The sequence below is a fragment of the Pongo pygmaeus genome, chromosome 1 (assembly GCF_028885625.2).
Source record: "Pongo pygmaeus isolate AG05252 chromosome 1, NHGRI_mPonPyg2-v2.0_pri, whole genome shotgun sequence".
In the NCBI taxonomy this organism is placed as follows: Eukaryota; Metazoa; Chordata; class Mammalia; order Primates; family Hominidae; genus Pongo; species Pongo pygmaeus.
The window spans coordinates 76,522,986-76,539,309 of record NC_072373.2 but is presented as its reverse complement, the minus strand read 5'-3'; the positions used below and the strand labels follow the sequence as shown (position 1 = coordinate 76,539,309).

Below are 16,324 nucleotides of genomic sequence, written 5' to 3'. Positions count from 1 at the left end.
TCACAGGGTCAGGATCCTCAAGACATCACTATGCGACAGGAATTTTTCAGCTCCATTATCATCTTATGGGACCACCGTAGTATATGTGTCCCAATGTTGTATCACATGACTGTATAACTAGAGACATCTTGCTCTTTTACTCCCAGCTGTGGACAAACAAGAAACTTTGCTGTTGTGGCTGCAGGAAGGCAACCCAATGTTTCTCTAATACTTTGTACAATGTAGTGCTCATGCCCACTATGTCTAACACGTCACAAATATTCATTAATAAAATATAGTCAAACCTTTAGGAGTTCACAATCTAGTGAGAGAGACAGGCATCATGGTGCACTGTTGTTTTTCCAAATGCCCATTGCTAATCTGTTCATCTTGTTCTTCTGTCAAAGCAGTAAGGACAGAAGAGAAAATGTGAGTCATCCCAGAGTCACTGCCCTCTGGAAATGCCTGAAATCCATTCTTTCCTGTCCCTCAGATCACTGTAAGGACTTCAAGGTTCTCTCCAACCCTTATAGCTGTATGAAAACATTTTTTCTGATATGAGAGCCTCCACCCTCTCTCTAAGGAAAGTAAATCCTTTCTTAGTCAAGCTCTCCCTTTTCCACACTCAGATCTTTCCCCGGAATGTCTCCTCTGTCTTTCCTCCCCTCCTCCTTTCCCATTATACGTCTCACTAACCCTCAGGAAAATAGCTTTAAAATTTCCCCTCTGGAATGGGGCCCAGTCCACAGAGCACCTACCTTTGGTATAAGTCAGATGTTAAACTCAATTACCTACAAAGGCCAGGCAGAACAGTGTTCTTCTGACTTTGTTTGCATATTAAGTTCATGGAACATTCTCTACTTTCACAAAGAAACATGATCATTTTTTTCTTGAAATATACAGCCCTTAGTTAACCTTTCATTTGCACAGTTTTGACAGATAAGAATGCAAGAACTATTTCTTTTTCCTCCCAATTCTACTCTAATGTTAGTAACTGGCAGAGGACCTTCTGAGTAACAGAGAACATATGCCCTCTAAAAGGCTACTCAGCAGCCACTGTTTGCCAGATGGAACATGGGTCTGGCGTTGCTGTGTTGCTAGATCTTCTGACCTTTCAGGAGACAAAAATCCAGATATTTTTATGAAAAATCATGTTTTCAAAATGCTGATGTGGACGAAAGAAAGAGAGATCAGACTGTTACTGTCGTCTATGTAGAAAGAAGAAGACATAAGAAACTCCATTTTGTTCTGTACTAAGAAAAATTCTTCTGCCTTTAGATGCTGTTAATCTGTAACCCTAGCCCCAACCCTGTGCTGGCAGAAACATGTATTGTGTTGACTCAAGGTTTAATGGATTTAGGGCTATGCAGGGTGTGCTTTGTTAAAAATGTGTTTGCAGGCAGTATGCTTGGTAAAAGTCATCGCCATTCTCCAGTCTCAAGTACCCAGGGACACAATGCACTGCAGAAGGCCGCAGGGACCTCTGCCCAAGAAAGCCTGGGTATTGTCCAAGGTTTCTCCCCACTGAGACAGCCTGAGATATGGCCTCGTGGGAAGGGAAAGACCTGACCGTCCCCCAGTACGACACCAATAAAGGGTCTGTGCTGAGGAGGATTAGTGAAAGAGGAAGGCCTCTTTGCAGTTGAGATAAGAGGACGGCATCTGTCCCCTGCTCATCCCTGGGAATGGAATGTCTCGGTGTAAAACTCAAGGTACATTCTATTTACTGAGATAGGAAAAAACCGCCTTACGGCTGGAGGTGAGACATGCTGGCGGCAATACTGCTCTTTACTGCACTGAGATGTTTGTGTAAAGTCAAACATAAATCTGGCCTATGTGCACATCAAGGCACAGAACCTTTCCTTAAACTTATTTACGACACAGAGACCTTTGCTCTCATGTTTTCCTGCTGACCCTCTCCCCACCATTATCCTATAGTCCTGCCACATCCCCCTCACCGAGATAGTAGAGATAGTGATCGAGATAGTAGAGATAGTGATCAGTAAATACTGAGGGAACTCAGAGACCAGTGCCGGTGCGGGTCCTCCGTATGCTAAGCGCCGGCCCCCTGGGCCCACTGTTCTTTCTCTATACTTCGTCTCTGTGTCTTATTTCTTTTCTCAGTTTCTCGTCCCACCTGACGAGAAACACCCACAGGTGTGGAGGGGCTGGCCCCCTTCAGCGGACAGCTAATTCAAGAAAATTTAAAATGCTCCAAAGTCTAAAGCAAACAAGTTCACAAGAGTGCAGGACCATTGCCAGTGTACAGCTTCTGGCACCGTAAATTCTAATGAGTATTTTATTATATTTGCTTAATTTACAACAGACAATAATATAATTATGCCTTTGACAGACATCAGTAATCTGTTTCTGTATTCATTCTCCACATTTATAGAGTATTGTGTTTTCTAGCTGATTTCTACAACACATTGTTAACAGTGCCTTAGGCCAAAGTACTCTTCTTTCCCGATTATTCTCTTTCTTCCCTACAAAGGGAGTTAAAACAAGGAGCTGTTAAAACTTGGAGCCAAATTAGAGATTAAATTACATTAGCTTTAAACGGTTTTCTGGAGTGGCTAGAAATTTTTACCAGTAATCTTACTGCAAGTCCTGGGTCACTGAAGAACTGGGTAAATATGATTAGCATGCACGCACAAACACATCACTGTGATGAAAACGCAAATCACAGTATGTGAGTCACTACTCTCAACACTGCCATGCCCCTGCCTTAAACCTGCCAGCCCCATCCAGAGGATTTTTCTCATATCTGAACTCCAATCATTTACACCTTCCCCCATCAGAATTTACCCTACATTTTATTATAATTGCATATAAATATGCCTTCCCTGTAACAGCAGGGACTGTGTCTCTCCACTGTATGGCCTGTCACAGTGTCCAGCACACAGTAGGCAAAGCAAGAGTTACTGCATGAGCCAGTATCATCATCCAAACAATAGCTACCATTTCCAGAGCACCTACCGTGAGCTGACTAGTTTACCTACATTATCCTGGTGGTTTTCCCAGACCAGACCACCCAAACCAAAGCAGCCCCCCAGTCACCCTCTAGGCACGTAACCCTATTTTAGTTCTCTGAATACGACTGATTGCTGTCTAACATATTTTGGTTTGTGTGCTTATTGTCTGTCACCGGTTTCCCTTCACAAGAAGGAAAGCTCCAAGAGGACAGGCATCTTATCTACCTTGTACTTGGCTCACAGCAAATAAATGAATCTAAGCCGCCCACCTCCCTGGGTGACAAGAGTTGACCTGCACACAGTAGGTCTCAAAGAGTATGTTTTAAATTCTATATTTAGATTTCAAGATAATTGTGTTGAATATTTTAAGGTTCATAACAAACAGAAAGGGGAGGGCAGAATAAAAATAAATAAAAGTTTAGTTACATTACCCTAGCACTGACACTGGTACGGGAATTTTTGCTGCAATAAGAAAGCCACTTCCTCTGACATAAGGTCACCCACACTTCTGGGTCTTGCCACATCCTCTTAGACAGCTCATCGTGGCTGGGCTGGCTGGGGCGGTCAGGACTCCAGAGGCTCACACTAAAAGAGGGGTGGTAGTCGAGCAGTCACTCCACTCCTCTGTAGGGAGCTGGCCGCGAGTGGGTGCGCAGGAGGGTGCGCGCGGATCCGTGCAGCGCCCAGGGCGGCTGTGCGAAGCCGCCGCAGCCTGCGCGCCCCGGCGATTCTCCACCCAGGGGCTCGCCTTCCTGCCGCGTTCCTCTTCCTTCCACCCCCAAAGCGCGCACGCCCTGCAGAGTCAAACCTGGCGCATCCTCAAGCTTTCAGGGGGCAACGTGACCGAGCCCCGCATCACGTGTGCAGAGACGGCCTATAGCGTCTGAAGGATGCCACCTAGTCGCAGGCCCGGCGGCGCCACGAACAGCGACCGCGATAGTCCGGCTCGTGCCGCGTCCCGGCCCGGCCCAACCCAGCCTAGCCCCGCCCCGCCCCGCGCCCAGCCCCGCCCCGCCCCGCGCCCAGCCCCGCCCCGCCCCGCGCCCAGCCCAGCCCAGCCCAGCGCTCCGCCCCCGCGGCCCGGCCCCCAGCGGCTGGCCTTCCGCGGCCCCGCCCCCGCCGCCCCAGTCCCCGCCCCTCGCGCCTTCGTTTATTCTTCCGCGCGCTGGGACCGGCTGCTTCTTCGCCGGAACCACCCGGTTGCTTGCTGTCCCAGCGGCGCCACCTCATCACCGTCGCCATGCCCGGAGGTCTGCTCCTCGGGGACGTGGCTCCCAACTTTGAGGCCAATACCACCGTCGGCCGCATCCGTTTCCACGACTTTCTGGGAGACTCGTAAGTGGCCACCGCGTAGCCCTGTCCTGGCCTCGGTTGCGCCGGACTCGGAGGTGCCTTCCCTATTTCTTCTCCTTTCCGTCCTCCCGGTCGCTCAGCCCCCTGCGCCGCCCGCCCCTTCCCCCGCACCGGTTCCTGCGAGCGCCAGGCCGTGTGGCGCTGCTGGGAGCTGGCACCCCTTCGGCCTGCCTTGTGCGGGCCACTCGATCCCTCCTGGCCTCCCCGCCTCCGGCGTGGCTGGGCAAGGCCACGCCAAGGTCGGGGGTGGGGAGGATAAAATTGGGTTCTGCAGGTTCTGGAAACTCACTGCCCGCGGGAGGGTTTGTTGTCCGTTTAACTCGTCTTAGTAAACTGTGCAGGTAGCGTGGTCAGGCCGAGAGCGCAAGGGCGGGACGGCATTGGCGATCACTTCCCCGGACTAGTGCCCAGGGTCGCACCGCCCTCCCACCCTCCGTTCTGGAATTTGCTCCCTGGGGAGGATGGGTGTCTAAAGCCAAAGTCGGAGGACACAGCTGCTGGCTATAGGTTACAGGAAGGCCAACGTATCATCTGAGAGTGCAGTGGTATTTGCAGGCTTCTGGGCACAAAATGTGAAATTTAAAACCACTAACTGCCAAGTAGGTGGCCGAAAGACTTTTTGTCCAGAGCCGCCTCCAATGGCCAAGATATGATTTGATAACAGCTTTAGGAAGAGCCAAGAACACGCTGCGTAGGTGTGCCTTCAGAGATTCCAGAACTTGCAACACTTGGAGGGAAGGACTTTCTGACACTGTTCCGCTGTAGTGGCCTATTCTTGCTAGTGATGGCCGTTCGAGGCTCCAGGACACGTGTACTCCCCAACTTTGAGACTCTTTTGTTTCCCAGTGGCTTGCTCCTCACTGTCCCCTCCGCTTTCTACCTTGCTTCTAGCACATGAGCTTGCTGATGATAGCCAAATTGATGACCTGTGATCTGACTTGGCAGTTTTACCATTATGGATAGGAGTAGTAAATCAGTGTCGCTCCTTTTTTTTTTTTTTTTTAATACAGCTCCTGAATCAGCAAACTGGAAGTTGCTTAGTTTTCATCAGAAACATTCCAGGCATGTCTAGTTATATTATGGTTCTGGAGTACTAGTGGTCCCACTACACTGTGGGGCTCCAAGGCTTGACGACAGTTCTTCCCCAGATTATATCCTTTTTATATACAGTATCCAGGGAGACAGGCTTATGAAATGAATCAGTGATTGGACAGGGCTGTGCAGAGAACCAGGGAGAGATTCTTACACATCATATGCCTCCCCAACCCCTTATAACCTCTTAAGTCCCTTTTCCAGCCACTGAATAGGGAAAAGTTAAGCTTTGTGAAAGATAGGACTAGGCCAGAAAAAGGTTGAGAAATGGAATATTCAAACCTTGAATGCAGAAAAATACTTTAGAAATACAGCTTATGGCCATTCTTATACTTAGGATCTAGGTAGTAATATTTCTCCAGCAATCCTTGGGATTTTTAGAGTTGTGTTCCTTCCCATTTCTACCTGCAGCCCTCATCCCCATGAAACATAAACTATTTCCAGAACTCTTAGCTTGTATAGATTAAATATTAGCATAAAACGTATTTACTGTGCCAACAATTACAAATGCTGTCGCTTTTTAAGCTAACCATACTTTTTTGGGGTTTTGTTAATGTTTATTGGCCTCTAGATCCATCTAGATTTGATCAAAAGTGGTACTTTATCAGGGAGCCATAGTTAGGAACACGATAGAAATATCTGCATTTATTAACTAATATACAAGTCTGCCTAGGATCAGGCATAGTATTCCCTACCTTACCAGAAGGAGAAGTTTGAGCCTTTTATATGTTTATGACACGTGGATTTTTGCCTGATTTTTCCAATTTTCTATTCTGTATATGATCCCAAATCAGACTGTCAATTTTTGATCCAGGTATTTTTGAGAAGAAAAAATTAAAACGTATCGCTCTACCTTACCCCTGATCATTGTAAACAACTAAAGAGGTTGGGTGCTACATTGGGTGAGTTTACTGGACCTTATCGCTGTTTCTGTAAGTGGTAGAAGCGGCTTCTTCATAGCACATCTTCACTAAGCAAAATACGTGTTTTCCAGGGGTCTTCTGGGGCTTAGTAAGTGGGAACCATTCTCTTGAAGGAGGAAACCTTTTGTCTTTTGACAAAAATGGGAGAATGTCACTGAATTACTCTTAAGCGCAGCAGTAGGAAGAGTTGGAGGGGAAGGAAGTCCAAGGTAAGACATTCTTGGAGTTCATCCTGTTCGTAGCCATGAGGTAAACTGGAGTTTTGCTTCTGAGGGAGGGAAGGACGTGAACTGGCTTAAAACCAGTTCCTTTTGCATGATTCAGCAAAACAGTCTTTATGGACTCACAATGGAAAAAGAACTCCTAACTTTTCTAATTTATCCTCCTTTTAACGATACAGGAGGAAACGCCCTGTTCCATTTCTTCTCAACTTCTGGAGACCTTCTGTTAAGTCTCATCTAACCATTAAATAGATCGTTTTCCATAGAAGCTAAGGCCTAGATTTTACTCATAGTGATATTATCTACTTCAAAAGATATACTCTATGTTCTTCCTTTTGCCCTTCATAGTAAAGTGAACATAGTGCACACCTCCACAATCTTAAAAAAAAAATTAACTTTCTTCCCAGTCTTGCCATAGGGCCCTCCATCCTTTTTGTATGAAGATCTTTTTCCTTCTTGAAACCTTGGGAGTTGAGTGACAGCCGTAAGTAGGAAGGAGGTGCCCTTGTCTTTGCTTGTTCTCTGTGCTCAGGGAAACTTCAGAAAGGTCAGCTTGGCATCTAGGCTAGATTTAGTTATCTACTAGTTTAGGATCCTGCCTAAATCATCTGGTTTAGGATGGTTTAAGTTGATGGGGATGTGGAGAAATGAGTGTTAAATTTTCCTTTTCAGTTGAAAGAGTAGTTTCTGTTGCCAAGAAGAAGGAAATGGTACTTCAGCTTTCTTGGTGACAGCTTGAAATGTGCTCAAAATCTATAAAATCTTAAGACAATGATGACTTAGATATTAGTATTTTCCTAAGAATTTGCTGTTGTAGAAATCTACATTGCAGGCTATCAAAATTCTACCTGCTTGGTCTGAAGAAAGAAGAAAAAGAAACTGCAAATGAAGAGATAGGTAAAACTGTGAAGGTGCTATTGTTTTGTCAGAGTATAAATATTGGGTGTCATGTTTGGCAGGTTAGATCAGTAAAGTGGTTTTACAAAAGATTTCATATCCACTTGCTTCAAAGAAACCAAATGTTAACTTTAATTTTTTCATATAAATAGAAGATAGAAACCTATTTATTTCAGATTACATAATCTGTTTATTAGTGCAGTCAGGCATTTGTTTGGATTCAGGGCATACTGGGACATCCATTATTGGAGCTGAATGTCAGGGTCTATGCTAGAAAAAAATGTAGAAAAGGATAAGAAGAAATAATTAAGTTTTTTCAGTGAACTACTTGGCTTGAATAGCACAGATTTTATTAGCGAAAAAGGAGTCAGGGTGGCACCATAATTATTAAAGGAGGCAACACCTTAACATTAGTCTTTTTAAATATGTGTCATCTTGAATTTCATGTCTTTGATTGAATTGGGCTATAAGCATAGGCTTCTCTGGAGGTAAGTAGATTGAAAAGCATTCCTCAACAGAAAAGCTGAAAAGTAAATATCATAGGCATTCATTTAAAAAAGAAAGACTGTTTTTGATCCAGAAGTGGTGACTTTTCATTCTCTGTGATGTTGGTGATAACTCTTCATTCAATTGTGACCTTGTTTTTCTTCCTTTCAGATGGGGCATTCTCTTTTCCCACCCTCGGGACTTTACCCCAGTGTGCACCACAGAGCTTGGCAGAGCTGCAAAGCTGGCACCAGAATTTGCCAAGAGGAATGTTAAGTTGATTGCCCTTTCAATAGACAGTGTTGAGGACCATCTTGCGTGGAGCAAGGTTAGTATCAGTTGGCATGTGCTTTGAGCCTGAGATTATAGGTCCAGTTATAAATTATAGAGTACTTGGTTTTGAGGTTAAGGTACAAGTAAGCCTTAGGTTCAAAGTTCACTAATTATTTGAAAATTTCAGTTGAACCACACAGTGATCACATTGCTAAATCCATTGGTCAGTCAATTCTCAGCCCTCCTCTTGGCCTGCCAGCAGCATTCAACCCAGGTGATCACTGTACCTCCTGAAACTTTTTCCTTTCTTGACTTCCAGGACACCACATCCTAGCTGTTCCTGCTCACTGATTCTTCATCTCCCAACTCCTAATTTATGCTGAAGTTACCCTGAACTTATTTCTTGGACCTCCTCTCTTTTCTGTCAGCACTCTTTCCCTTGGTTAGCTCATCCACTCACACCTTTAAATACCATCTATGTGCTGTGATTCTCAAATTTTCATCTCTATGCCAGACTCTTCCAGGTTCATATAACCACTGCCTACTTAGCATCTCTCCTGGGATGTCCAGTCATCTCAAACCTAGCATGTCTAACTAGGCCTCACTCTTAGATCCAGAGTTTTACTCATCTAAGCTAATGGCAACTTCATGTTTATAGTTGTTCTCGCCAGGAGCCATTGTGAATTATTCATGTATTTTCACATCATACATCTGATTTATCCTCAGACTTGTCAGCTCTACCTTCAAGATATGTCCTGTATCATAGATGGAAGGCTCACTTCCCAGGGATCTGTGTGACTTACCCTCACCTCTTTCGGGTCTCAACTCACAGGACATTTCATCAAAGCCTTTCTTGTCCTCATTATCTAAAATTATAACTCCTTTTCACGTTCACCATCCCCTTCTCCTCAGCACTCTGCATATTACCTATTTAGTTTGTTTGTTTCTTCCTAGTAGAGTGTAAACTCAGCAGGAACAGAGACTCCTGTTTTGTGCACTGCTGGAACAATGCTCACTACTCAGTATATCTTAGGTGATCAGTCAATATTTGTTGAATGAATTAACTGAAAGAAATACCTACTTTTAGCAAAAGAATTTACTTGAACAATAAATTTGGTGGTCTGAATTTACCTTGAAAACATTTTAAGGACTTTACTACACTGTGCTGTTAAGTAATAATGATAACTGCTTTTTGAGGGATGTATACTAGAAACTGTGTCAAGCATGTGCAGTTGAATAAAAGATGTATTGACTTGTGAGTTAGGGGTCTGTGGCTGTATCCTATAGCAGTTAATGCTAGTTAATCCTAAATATCTGAGACTAGAAGAATCATGTGTAGGAGAAAAAAGGGCAGTTATCTGTCTTGAAGTAGAATTTTTTTCATTCCTTACACTTCTCAGTGAGTGGTAACTGTAGTTTTTGCTATCATTTTTCATTTTCGTTTTTGCAATTGAGCATACTTTTTTCACTCAGAGAGTTGGAGGGACTTGCCCAAGACTGCCCAATGGCAATGAGAGTTGAACCTCAAATCAATGTTCTTTTTAAAGCAAGATGATAAAGAGTAGGATTTAGCCTAATTTAGGATAGAATAAACCCAAATAATTTAGGATAGGTTCTCTGGTGTTCATGGGTGTAATCTAATGCCCATGATGCAAGTGGCAGAGTAGAGAATTAGTGCACAGCAATAATTAAAGTGACATATTGCCAAAGGAAGCATTTATAGCCCATTATATAATACCTTTTAAAGGATAGACGCATGCTCAGGTTTATTTTACCTGCTGAGCTTCTGCCTTAGAAGTTTTCAGAATTGTGATTACATTGAATAGGAAAAAAGTCTGAACTATTAGAAGCAGTGCTGAAACTTTGACAAACAACTGATTATATAATAATCTGCCTCTAGCATGAGACTATATTAATTATTATTTAGCTCTGGTGACTTCATAAGCAGCCAGTGACAACAGAAAGTTAAGATAATAAAATGAAGGAATGTTAGAATTTGTTGTCATCCAGGAGCCTGAGGCAGGAGAATGGCTTGAACCCGAGAGGTGGAGGCTGCAGTGAGCTGAGATCATGCCACTGCACTCCAGCCTGGGCAACAGAGACTCCACCTCAAAAAAATAAATAAATAAAAAGAATTTGTTGTTATCCACTTCAGAGCTCATTAATGCCACATTTGTCACATCTCTGTTGAGGAATCCACAATGGTTTTGTATCCGCTATGCCATCAAGCCCCTGTTTTACTTTCAAGCCTACACATAATAGACGTTATTCCAATTTTAAATCCTCTTTTCCATTACTTGCTAAACTCTATCCAACTAAGTTCCTCACTCTCCTATCAATAGTTTATGTACAGAGTTGCCCACATGTTTCATTAATATCGTTCCTGGCTGGGCTCAGTGGCTCTCGCCTGTAATCCCAGCACTCTGGGAGGCCGAGGCAGGTGGATCACAAGGTCAGGAGTTCAAGACCAGCCTGGCCAAGATGGTGAAACCCCTTTCTACTAAAAATACAAAAAAAAATTAGCCGGGTGTGGTGGCGGGTGCCTGTAATCCCAGCTATTCAGGAGGCTGAGGCAGAGAATTGCTTGAACCTGGGAGGCGGAGGTTGCAGTGAGCCAAGATCGCACCACTGCACTCCAACCTGGGCGACAGAGCAAGACTCTGTCTCAAAAAAATATATATATATATACACACACACACATATATACACACATATATAAACACACATATATACACACACATATACACATATATATACACATATATATGCATATATATATATAGTTCCTGATTCCTAGAATGCCTTTCTTTTCTCTGTGAAAAATCTTACCTATCCTTCAAGGGCCTAGATAGAAGTCCTGTTCTTTTCTTGAAGCCTTTGTAACTCTTGGAGTCCTACAGATGGGAGTGTTCGTATACTTCAGCATCTACCGTCCACCATTTAACATTAGTCTTGCATTTGCTGCTGCTTCATACTGGAATCATCTCTAACCAAATGAGAAGTTCCTTTGAAGGCAGGAGCCATGTCTTACTCATCTGTATTCCATATGTACTTACCATAATGCTTAGCCCACCTTAAGTGCTATATCAATGCTTAATCAAATAACAAAACTAGATTTTTTTTCTCCAAAAGCTTCCAGGGATAGGAAAAGTAGAAATAAATGGATGAATAAAGTTTTACTAGGGAAGGAGGGAGGTGTATCATTTTTCTTTAGTTCAGACTTGAAATGCTTTGTTTTCTGTTTGAATTTCACCCTAGTTTAGGTTTACTTCTGCCTTTTCACCCATTTATTTTTGACTTGTCCTTCAAGTTATATATTCAACTCTCCATTCTTGTGTTTGCTTTGTTTTGTGATTTTCTTTTTGGTCATTTCTTATTTGTCTTGTAACTTAACATCTGAGTCAGGGTTCTTTTGAGGCAGGGACCAGATCTATAAGATTTTCTTTACAGATGGCATTATTTCTAGATGTGATGGATTTAACAAACCTATTGTATCTGATGATTTTTACAGTATTTGGGTAACCAGAGGTGCCTTGTATTTGGATCTAACTAAATTATTGCAATTTTAAAGGGGTTGCTGCTATTTTCTCATAGCAGTAAAAGCATGCTGAATTTAAGAGAACTGGGCATGAAAACAGCTTTGGTCCATGATTACAACCTAAGTACTGTACTCTGCTGTTACTCCTGGCAGTAATTGGAATGAAGAGTGTTCATCAACTCACTTTTTAAAATTAAAATTGCTTAAAGAAAATTACTGTGATTTGGTCTCTTTCCTGTCTTGCAAGGTGATGGCTGTTAACTGATGAAATTCAGAGCATGTGTTGGGTTTAGATTCCTCTTTCCCTTTTTACTTGTGTTTCAGGATATCAATGCTTACAATTGTGAAGAGCCCACAGAAAAGTTACCTTTTCCCATCATCGATGATAGGAATCGGGAGCTTGCCATCCTGTTGGGCATGCTGGATCCAGCAGAGAAGGATGAAAAGGGCATGCCTGTGACAGCTCGTGTGGTAGGTGATACAAATTCATTCTGTAGTTAGCATAACTGATCAGGCTGTATGTCCATGTAAATGCTTGTACCAACTAGAGGAGATAGGGGAATATCTACAATTATGAAATAACTGTGTATTGGCGACAATATCACTGATTATCTGTAATGCTGATGCAATTTTCAGCTAAATTTTTCAACTGCTTTATTCATAGTTCATGGAAATCTACAAAAAAAAAAGTTGTTTATCCTAAAATGTCTTCCAGAATTGAGAAACCTTTTCATAGCTCTCCTGACCACTCTCCTGACCGCCCTGTCTTTAAAGTGATGGGCCATATCCTTCTTCATAAGGCAGCTCTGTTTTAAATTTTTATTTGTTCTGTCCTCTGGCCACTAGAAAACAAACCCAATCCCTCATCTGAATAAATGTACAACTATTCAAGGAACAATATCAACTCCTATTAGTAGTATTTTTATGATAGTCATCCCCAATTGACACAGCCTTTCCCTCGATTAAATTTGCATATCAGTTTTTCTTACTGGGATAGCCAGAACCAAATAGAATTCCCTTCTAAGTTTAGAAAATAACAGGGAGAAGAAAATTATCTGTATTCCAGCCATCCACATTAGCAGTTGGTGTATCCTTCTAGATGCTTTGTTTTTGTCTTGTTTTTATACCCTTGAACATTATTAATGACTGCAGAGCTTTCTAAGTGGCTTTAATAACACTCAAAGAACTCTTCCTATTTATGCCCCTCTGTGCTTTACAGGTGTTTGTTTTTGGTCCTGATAAGAAGCTGAAGCTGTCTATCCTCTACCCAGCTACCACTGGCAGGAACTTTGATGAGATTCTCAGGGTAGTCATCTCTCTCCAGCTGACAGCAGAGAAAAGGGTTGCCACCCCAGTTGATTGGAAGGTAAAGATGTTTAAAAAAAGCAGTTTCTCTACTTGCCTAAAGGGCCAGTCTCTAAATGGCCAACTTCAAGGTCTATGTTATCTGGGTCTGTGTTTCTAGCACACAAGTACACTGGGAGGATTTTTCCTCGTGGCTGAGTTCAAGATTTGCTGAGAGGCCCTTTTCAAGGTCTTTATAACACCTTTTATACACAACACAAACTCCCTATATGGCTTTCTAACTTTTAGATAATTTGGAAAAAATATTGGTCCGAATGATTCCTTTTCCTAATAGAAGGTTTAAAAAAAAAAAAAAAAAAACTTTAACCCTTCCCTGATGGCAAAATATTTATCACACAATCTTGATTGGCCGTTTCCGTTAAGTCATGGCTGTAGAAGTACTGGTGTATTAATGTCATTAAGTATTTCATTTCTCTTAAGCTTCATTCTTTTAAACCTATGCTAGAATTCCCCAAAATTTGTTCATAAACTTTTCTTCTTTAGGACATGGATAACATCACAAGAGTATCTTAACATTGCTACATTTTTAAAATAATGCTAACCTGAATACCAGGCTTTGTTTTGTTTTTTCTGACAGACAAATCACTTAAATTCTGTATCCACTAGTTAACTTATTATTACTTATTTATGTACTTAATTGAGCCCAGATAGTAGTGAACTGGGGAGATAACAGTGAACAGTAGAAAGTCCTTGCCCTCATAGAACTTCCATTCCAGTGAGTGGAGACAAACAGTAAACAAGTTTATTAAGTGGTGATAACAGGTGCTACAGGGAAGAATCAAGCACAGATGGGGAGAATAACAGCACAGGGGTGGGAGAGTGACTGTCAAGGAATGCCTGTCTATGAAGGGACCTTTGGGGAAAGACACGGAGAAGATGTGACCAAGGCATGTATACTTGTGAGGGACGAGCACTATAGGCAGAAGGAGCAGTTAGTGCAAGAAACTGGGCCTACAAGTGAGCTTGGCATGTTGGAGGAATACAAGGAAAGCTAGCATGCCTGGAGAAGAAGCCGCAGAAGGTGGGGTGAGGGACAAGAGACGAGAGGAGGCAGGATTCCATCACACAGGGCTTGCAGGCCATGATACTCAGAATTAAATGTAAAGTGTGGTGGCCAGCTGTTACTGGGTTTAAAACAGGGCTGTTTCTTATTAAGATGGGGGAACTGCTTTCCCTCCAAAAGTGCCAAAGATCAACTTGGAAAACAAAATCCTCAGAGAAGGGAGAGTAAAGAACACTTGATTAGTCTCATTAGCACCTGTAGCTACTTTTCTAAAGTTAATTCCTGAAGGCCTTGAAGCTTCACTATGAGATTGAATTTCACCATTCTCAATGTCTTTCAATAGGATGGGGATAGTGTGATGGTCCTTCCAACTATCCCTGAAGAAGAAGCCAAAAAACTTTTCCCGAAAGGAGTCTTCACCAAAGAGCTCCCATCTGGCAAGAAATACCTCCGCTACACACCCCAGCCTTAAGTCTCTTGGAGAAGTTGGTGCTGTGAGCCAGATTGTCAGCTGCCAATCGTGTTTTCCTGCAGCAATTCCATAAACACATCCGGGTGTCATCACAGCCAAGGTTTTTAGGTTGCTATACCAATGGCTTATTAAATGAAAATGGCACTAAAAGTTTCTTGAGATTCTTTACTCTCTGCCTTCACTAGCAATCAATTCCATTCATACATCAGCACTCTACTGGTTCTGTTTGAAATATGTTCTGTATTTAAAACTCAAATCTTGTTGGATCTCTGCAGGGCTTGTGGCCAATGAGGTCATATTTGGTGATGGTTGACAAAGCTTGCTTCACTCCATCAGAGAATGACTGTCAATTTTTTTTTAACTGTCCTATCACGTCCTCTCTTCTGTCACCCATTTTGAAGAGTGGCAGAACTTGAGGTTCAACTTCCTCTGTAAATATCCAAGTATAAAGCCCAGGAACTTCCAGAATAACCCAGATGCGCTTTAATATTCTTTTAATATGTTTTGATCACAGAACTTCTAGAATAACCCAGATGCTCTTTAATATTCTTTTAATATGTCTTGATCACAGCTGGGGGAAAAAAGCTTTTTAATTCTGTACCTTTCTAGTAGATAAGTGAAGAGCAGGGGAAGAGACCTTTAAATATTTTGCTATAAAAAAAATTGTGACAAGTTTCTATCAAAATGGGGAGATTGCAGAAAAGGCTTCCCTTGGCTTCCAAGGACGTGTAGCAGGTGTGAGCAATATTAGTGCCATGTGCCTTTCACACAGGGTTTGCATTTATCAGTCTGTTTTCCGATGATGTGTACATGAAAGAGTACACCATGTGAAGAGAAGAGAGAATGATTGAAAATGTTTTATTATAGAACTCTTCTTGCAGTGGGTTGCTATTTTCTAGATTTTACTTTTTAGGGAACAAAATAAAATCCTTTGTTAAAACTGGGTCAGAGAATTCTGTTGTCATATTTTGAAGTATCAGCTTAGACTTATGTCCTGAAGGGCAGAGGCTTCCTTCTTCTAGGATTGGCGTTGAGTAATTTCTTCCAAAGACAGATACATAAGATTTTATATAATGAAAATGGAGGAACAGCTGAAGAATGTGTGATGTTACCACATATCTTGGTCCACTTTGCTCCTTCCTGTTACTTGCTTGGATCCTACAGTCCCATGATGTTATGATCCTTGGTATAAAGAGCTCTCCTAACCTAATGCCTTAATGGGATTGCTGGGTGTAGGAATGTGAACCTCAAAGATAATGGTACATCTGTGCTTTTTGCTGCTCTGAACTAATACTCTCTCAGACTTTGATTATACTCTACTAATAAGTGCTAGGTTTAGAAAAGGGTGTCCCATTTACAATGTCTTAGTCTGCTTGGGCTGCTATAGCAAAAATACTATAGACTGGGTGGCTTAAACAACAAACATTTCTCACAGTTCTGGAGACTGGAAGTCCAAGATCAAGGACTGGTAAATCCTGTCTGGCGAGGACCTGCTTCCTGGTTTGTAGTTAGCTGCCTTCTTGTATCCTCACATGACCAAGAGAGGCATCATCGCTTAATGTCTCATAAGGTCACTAATCCCATTTAGGAAGGCTCCACCCTCATGACCTAATAATTACCTCCCAAAGGCCCTACATCCAAATACTATCACAATGGGGATTAGGCTTTAACATAAGAATGTTGAGGAGACACACTCAGTCCATCGCACCTGGTATAGTCCTTTGCATGAAACCTTTTTTTTTTTTTT

General features: G+C 42.4%; 1 protein-coding gene and 1 long non-coding RNA gene across 2 annotated transcripts in view; one reads left to right on the top strand and one right to left on the bottom strand.

Moving 5' to 3' along the window:
* LOC129010338 (uncharacterized) overlaps positions 1-3,932 on the bottom strand; it is a 62,942-nt gene extending 59,010 nt beyond the window's left edge. The window contains exon 1 of the long non-coding RNA XR_008492981.2: positions 3,386-3,932. This is a non-coding gene — a long non-coding RNA (uncharacterized LOC129010338). The remainder of the gene's footprint in view (positions 1-3,385) is intronic.
* Positions 3,933-4,038: 106 nt separating this feature from the next.
* Positions 4,039-15,522, top strand: PRDX6 (peroxiredoxin 6). The gene is made up of 5 exons (XM_054444026.2): positions 4,039-4,289; positions 8,098-8,254; positions 12,062-12,208; positions 12,957-13,103; positions 14,449-15,522. The coding sequence occupies exons 1-5, from the start codon at positions 4,195-4,197 to the stop codon at positions 14,575-14,577; spliced, it is 675 nt and encodes a 224-aa protein (XP_054300001.1). The 5' UTR covers positions 4,039-4,194; the 3' UTR covers positions 14,578-15,522.
* The last annotated feature ends 802 nt before the right edge of the window (positions 15,523-16,324 follow it).